General features: G+C 45.5%; 1 protein-coding gene across 1 annotated transcript in view; it reads right to left on the reverse strand.

Annotated features, from left to right (window-relative positions):
* MAPK1 (mitogen-activated protein kinase 1) overlaps positions 1 to 7,421 on the reverse strand; it is a 107,670-nt gene extending 100,249 nt beyond the window's left edge. The window contains exon 1 of the mRNA XM_045887193.2: positions 7,068 to 7,421. Within this exon, the coding sequence (XP_045743149.1) occupies positions 7,068 to 7,189 (122 nt within the window). The 5' untranslated portion in view covers positions 7,190 to 7,421. The remainder of the gene's footprint in view (positions 1 to 7,067) is intronic.
* Positions 7,422 to 7,436: the final 15 nt, after the last annotated feature.

Consider the following 7,436-nt stretch of genomic DNA (forward strand, 5'->3'; position numbering starts at 1 on the left):
TGCACTGTAGGTTGTTTAGCATACCTGCCTCCACCATATACACATGGAAGGCCTATAATATTCCCCAATCAATGTAACAACCAAAAAACAAAACCCATATACATTTCAAAATGCCGCTGGAAAAGGGATAGAAGTTACACCCACTGAGTAACCCAAGATAAGAAGAGAAAGTAAGCACAGCAGGTGGAAAGCATAAGAGACACAAAGAGGGGAACATAATTCACAAAATTTGACGAGGAACTGGCAGAGACAAGGCCATCTTTTAATAACTCTCACTTACAAAATCAAGTCTACTCCTCAGTAAACAATGTCCTTTAGGATTTGGCCCTGTCCATCCCAGCTGTCAACAGCTTTGTCCTTCAGACACGCTACACTCCTGCCATCCCAAAAAACTTGTGGTTTTCCTGACCTGATGTGCTGCCTTTGCATGTACATTCTCCTCTACCTAGAATGCACATCTCAAGGCAAATTCCTAGTCATACTACAACACCCAGGTCAAAAGTCTATGAAGCCATACAAAGACAGTCCCCTATCACTCAGGCCTTCTTTTTCTCATAGCACTACACACATTCTTTCTGAATGGACTGGTATATTCTCTTTATTACTCCATCCAACCACTTGGACTAAAGGATACTAAAAGGCAGGGACTGTGTAAATCCTGGCACATAATAGGTGCTCAATATTTTCTCAGTGAATGACCTTGCGTGGGAAGTTTTTTATTTTTTATTTATTTATTTTTAAAGACTTTATTTATTTATTTGATAGAATGAGAGAGCACAAGCAGGGGGAACAGTAGAGGGAGAGGGAGAGGGAGAAGCAGGTTCCCCGCCAAGCAGGGAGCCCGATGCGGGGCTCAATCCCAGGACCCTGGGATCATGACCCGAGCCGAAGGCAGAGGCTTAACCATCTGAGCCACCCAGGCGCCCCGAGTGGAAAGTTTTTTAAAAGGCTAAAAAGAGGGGCGCCTGGGTGGCTCAGTCATTAACTGTCTGCCTTCAGCTCAGGTCGTGATCCCAGGGTCCTGGGATCGAGCCCCGCATCAGGTTCCCTGCTCCGCGGGAAGCGTGCTTCCTCCTCTCCCACTCCGCCTGTGTTCCTGCTCTCGCTATCTCTCTGTCAAATAAATAAATAAAAATCTTAATAAATAAATATAAATAAAAGGCTAAAAAGAGGGGCACTAGGTGGTCCAGTCACTGGGCGCCTTGCCTTCGGCTCGGGTCACGGTCCCAAGTCCCAGGGTCCTGGGATCGAGCCCCACGCTGGGCTCCCTGCTCAGCAGGAAGCCTGCTTCTCCCTCTCCCACTCCCCCTGCTTGTGTTCCCTCTCTTGCTGTGTCTCTCTCTGTCAAATAAATAAGTAAAATCTTTAAAAAACTAAAAACTTTAAAATAAAATAAGAGGCTAAAAAGAGGGCGCCTGGGTGGCTCAGTTGGTTAGCATCTGCCTTTGGCTCGGGTCATGATCCCAAGGTCCTGGGATGGAGCCCTCCATCAGGCTCCCTGCTCAGCAAGGAGTCAGCTTCTCCCTCTCCCTTTGCCCCTCCCCCTGCTTGTGTGTGTGCGCACGCACTCACTCTCTAATAGATAAAATCTTTTAATAAATAAATGGCTAAAAAGCGGGGCGCCTGGGTGGCACAGCTGAGCACCTGACTCGGTTTCAGCTCAGGTCATGATCCTGGAGTCCTGAGATTGAGCCCCACGTCGGGCTACAGGCTCAGTGCAGAATCTACTTGGGATTCTCTCTCCCTCTCCCTCTGCCCCTCTCACTTGTGCTCGCTCGCTCTCTAAATGCAAAATCTTTAAAAAATAAAATACAAGGCTAAAATGTGATATAAGCAAAAGCAGGTAATAGGTATTTCCTACTGAAAAGTGTATGAAAACATACACTTTCTCAACTTTGACCTTTGGTTGAGTATCATTTAGGAACCAGACAGACTGGGATGCACTATCACTTACTAGCTGTGTATCCCTGGGCAAGTTAACTAATCTCTCTGTCTCAAGTTTCCTCACTTTTGTACAAAGTAACCATGTTTGCAGTGTGGTTGTGAGGATTAACTGACCCATATAAAACAAAGTGTTGACTAAATGGTAGTTCTACTAGTCTGCCATAATCAAAAAGCCTTAATAAGACAGGATATTGTACCATTTGGAAGGTGATCACACTGAAATTTTGCTTGCAACCATCTTTTTTTAGGAGAGTTGAAAATCAACAAGTCCAATAGCTTGTCTTCAAGTTGCATTGTCTGTCCTCTATAGTATCCAAGGTCAATCCCTTATGACCACAGTCTTCTTGGCTCCTTTGATGATATGCACTCCTGGTTGTCTGGTCTCTCTAGCCACACTTCCTCTGTCCTCTTCTGTTACTGGCCCTCTGTTGACACCTAAAGTCAGGCATTCCTTTGGCTCAGTTCTCACATCCCCCCGCCCCCATCTTAACCACTCTCAAAGTATCTCTATTTCAATTAGTATCTCTATGGAGATAACCTGATGACCTCGCAATCATATTCAGAAAGTGTTTCAAACTCAACTTACTCAAAATACTTATCTTAGTTAATAAATGATCAAGCATATACAGCTTCAGTTTCTCCTCTCATACATTTTTTTTTCCTGATTCTAATATGTCTCACCAGTCCTAAGGCTCTCATTCCTTTGCCTACCTCTTAAAAATATTTGTCAAGGGGGAGCGCCTGTGTGGCTCAGTGGGTTAAGCATCTGCCTTCAGCTCAGGTCATGATCCCAGAGCTCCGGGATCAGGTCCCACATTGGTCTCCCTGCTCAATGGGGAGTATGCTCCTCCCCCTAATCGTGCTCTCTAATAAACAAATGAAATCTTAAAAAAAATATTTGTCAAGGGGGCATCTGGGTGGCACAGTCGGTTAAGCATCCAACTCTTGGTTTCAGCTCAGGTCATGATCTCAAGAGTCGTGAGATTGAAACCTGAGTCACACTCCCAGTCAGCAAGGAGTCTGCTTAAGACTCTCCCTCTGCCCCTCCCCTTTGCGCACGCTTGCACTCACTCTCTCCCCCTCCCTCTAAGATAAATAAATAAATCTTTAAAAAAAATTTGTCTGGTTTACCTCTGTGGTCTTCCTGTTCTACCTCAGTTCTTAACCTTTCTGGGACAATGGATCCCTTTGAAAATCTACTGAATGTATGGAGTGTTTACTAAAAAGATGAATATACACATCTGCTTGCAATTTCACCTCGTCGGTCTCCTCAGATAAGAATGTGCTCTTCCATGCAAGACTACCACTTTCATAAATTTTCATCTCCAGATTCTACTTCCCTCTTCTAAATTTCAAGATGCCTCCTGGAAATAGCCTAAATGGCCTACAGTCATCACAACTTAGTAAGTCTCAACTCACTATTTCTCCCTAATAAACCTGCTTTGTCTGCAGTATTTCTTCCCTGATAACAGCAAAACCATCCTCCCAGGCTCCCAAAATAGAAGCCTTGGAATTAACAAATATACCCATATCCAAATTCAAAAATCCTTGTCTCAGAAATCCCTCTTAAATCCAAATCCCACCTCATTAAGACTCTTACCCTTCTAGATCTCATCATCCTTTGCTTCCTCCCATACTTGCCATAATTCAGTCTTTCTACCATTCTTCTGATAAAGAGCCCATATGGATTTTTTTTTTTTTAAGATTTGATTTTTAAGTAATCTCTACACCCAACGGTGGGCTCACACTTACAACCCTGAAATAAAAAGTCACATGCTCCACTGAATGAGCCATCCAGGCACTCCATGAATTCTTTCTTTTTTTTTTAAAGATTTTATTTATTTATTTGAAAGAGAGAGACATAGGGAGAGAGGGAACACAAGCAGGGGGAGTGGGAGAGGGAGAAGCAGGTTTCCTGCGGAGCAGGGAGCCGATGCGGGGCTCGATCCCAGGATCCTGGGACCATGACCTGAGCCGAAGGCAGATGCTTAACAACTGAGCCACCCAGGCGCCCCTCTTCTTCTTTTTTTTTTTTTAAAGTAGGCTCCATGCCGGGCATGAACTCACGACACAGATCAAGACCTGAACTGAAATCAAGAGTTGGACACTTAACCAACTGAGCCACTTAGGCACCCCCCATGGATTCTATCTAAATAAGGTCTCTCAACATCTCCATCTATTACCTTCCAATACCACTGTATCACTTCACCTCTAGACAGTTACAATAGCTTAATTGTAACATCACAGTTTTTTCTATATCACTTCCACCAGTGTTGATTTACCCCCCCAAAATCTCAGAATTGACCATATGACTGCCTGTTTTCAAAATCATTGATGCTTCTTCATTGCACAAATATAGAATCAAACTCAGTTTTGCCTTTAGAGTCCTCTACCATTTGCTACCTACTTTTCCAGGATTAGATTCCGCAGCTCAAACTGTCACTTGAGCCTATTATCCATCAAAATCATAACCACTCTTTTATAAATTTACTTTTTTTTTTTTTTTTTTTTTTTAAAGATTTTATTTATTTATTCATGAGAGACACAGAGAGAGAGAGAGGCAGAGGGAGAAGCAGGCTCCCCGTGGAGCAGGGAGCCCGATGCGGGACTCGATCCCAGGACCCTGAGATCATGACCTGAGCCAAAGGCAGACGCCCAACCATCTGAGCCACCCAGGCGCCCCATAACCACTCTTAAAATACCCAACTCAAACTCCACTCTTCATCTTTTAATACCCTCCATACAATGATTAGGAAAGGGCTCTGCACAAAAAAGGAAAAATTCCTAATTGCCTGAAAATCTTCAAATGTCTGGAAGTGTTACATTTTTAAAAATATCGCTATTTAAATAACATTTCATTCAAGAAACCCTCCATAAACCCAGCATTCTTTTTTTTTTTTTTTTAAGATTTTATTTATTTGACAGAGAGAGACACAGTGAGAGAGGGAACACAAGCAGGGGGAGTAGGAGAGGGAGAAGCAGGCTTCCCGCCGAGCAGGGAGCCCGATGAGGGGCTTGATCCCAGGACCCTGGGATCATGACCTGAGCCAGAAGGCAGACGCTTAACGACTGAGCCACCCAGGCGCCCCAAACCCAGCATTCTTAATCAACATTTATTAAATGCTAATAATGTGCAACATAGATTACATTCTTACTAAGATGAGGAGTAAAAGCTATAACCTGGACCGAGGATTCTACTTCCAATTATACTTGTTTTTGGATTTTAGGAAAGGAAAATTACTGTAAAAGTACTCAGCATCTCCCCCGACAGAGACTTGGAAGATCAAATATGTCTACAGCAATGACAGAAATAGCTACCCTATCTAAATTATCTTCAGACTAGTAAGAATCTCATCAGGAGAAAAAAGAAAAAAACCCTTTCAATTAAAGTATCCTAAACCTAAAGATTTTCTTTCAGTCCATATTTTAGATGTTAAATTTTTTAAGAAAGTTGAAGGACGTTATGGACAATTCTGAACCTCTCCTGACACGTGTTTACTAGCATACTTACCAGCCGGTGCAATAGCAATCAGATGTATGACAGAGAAGTGATGCTGTGAGCAGTACTTTCTAGGGCCTTATTTCTTTTAGACCTAATTTAATTCCTCTTTTGGCTCCTAAACCTCTGAGTTCACATTAATTTTCACAGTTGTATATGTGAAGCATTTTGCTCAAGAGAATGAAAATAGTCAAGATTCAATTAGTCTTTTTAAAATTTAACTAGTCTAAGATACTCGTTAAAACATGCCCTTTATGGCATTTCTATAATCACAATCATTCAAATTTGAATACATTTCTAAAACAGACTTGCTTACAACAGTAAAATATGCCAAACTCTAAAGCTATTAATAACACTATTTAAAGACAGCAGGGTTTAATGGAAAGAGCTGCAGCACTTGAGACAGGATCTCAGTCTACGATCTCCAGTCTCTCTAGTTGTATGACCTGAAGAATTTGCTTCACCTCGAAATACTTTCTCCCCTGAAAGAGGGATATCACCACCTTTCCTCCTTCGAGGTGGCTGTTCAAATAAAATGAGATAATATACCTAGTACAGTACCTGCCACCAAGTGTTCAATAAATATTAGTTTGCCTCCTTCACTCAGCACAAGACACACTCACAAGAAGAAATAGGTGTAAGGGAGTCTACACTTCCATAAGTCTTCATCAGCACAAAATACAGCTAATTCTATAAAAAGAACCAGGAACGTTTCTGGGGGATATGGATCAAGATAAGGGAGTGTGCATGTAATTCTGCAAGAACTCCATTAAAGCTGCATATATACTGACCACTAAAACATTAACAGGAAAAGTCCAAACAATTGTGCTAAAACGTCTGAATACATTTACGCTGTTAAGAGAGCTCACTCGGGGTAAAGAAAAAAAGTGAAATTAGGCCCAACTCCAAACGACTCTTTAATAAATCAAGAGAGCAGTGCGGGCTTATCCTTCCTGAAACGCAAACAGTAGGGTATTAAAATCCATTTTAAAAACTTCAAGATTAAAATATTTCACAACTAACAGTGATGCTACTGACGCTTTTTATAGAAAGTCTGCGCAGGAGAACACCGTTAGCACTACTGAAGATTCTTAATGAAAGCCGTTCTCAAAATACAGGCGAAGGGAAGAAGGTAATTATTTCGGCGTTGTGCACACATGCCGAGGCGAAGCGCTCTTAAGACCGCGGCCAACACCACCACCGACAAGCTTCTGAAGGAATTCCCAGCTCTACAATTGGATGTCAAAAAGAAGGCCACGATGCTAGCAAACCGGGGGGTTGAGGGGACGCTGGACCCCTTCCGTTCCCTTCCCGGGGTCCTGGCTCTAAAATCCGTGCTGCGCCTGAATCTGGGGGTCCCCGGGTACTGGCCTCCGCCCCCTATGCCCCTCCCCGCGGCAAGCGAAGGCCGGCCCGCGAAACGCCGCGAGCAACACCCAAACCCCGACCAGCCCCCGGGCCCCGCCCGAGGCCTCTGGCGCACCGACGACGGTGAAACCAAGGGTTGGGGTCGCGGCGGCCCGGGAGGCCGGGGCGCGGACGAGGCCACGGCTGCGTCCTCTGCGTCCCCGGGCGATGGGGTGGGCGGGCGTGGCCGGGCCTGCGGGCGGGCGCGGACACTCACCACACCATGCCGTAGGCGCCCTCGCCGATGTACGAGAGGTTGGTGTAGCGTGGCCCTACATCGAACACCTGCCCGCGGACCATCTCCGGGCCCGCGCCCGCCGCCGCCGCCGCCGCCGCCATGTTGGCTGCCGGGCCGCCGCCGCCGCCTCCGCCGCGAAGGGCTCGACGCTCCGCGGCCGCCGCTCGGCCCACGCCGCACCTCCCGGAGGGACCGCGCCGCTGCGGATGCAGCTGCGGACGCCGACCGGGAAGGAGCAAGGAGGGCACGGCTTAGGACAGCTGAAGAGGTTACGGCCACTCGGACCGACTGCCGCCCTGCCTGACTGACTGACGGCCTGCCTGACTGACTGACGGGCGGGCCAGCGGG

This window comes from Mirounga angustirostris, unplaced genomic scaffold, assembly GCF_029215605.1.
Source record: "Mirounga angustirostris isolate CCGP_5_RB_7025 unplaced genomic scaffold, mMirAng1.0.hap1 SCAF_14, whole genome shotgun sequence".
NCBI lineage: Eukaryota > Metazoa > Chordata > Mammalia > Carnivora > Phocidae > Mirounga > Mirounga angustirostris.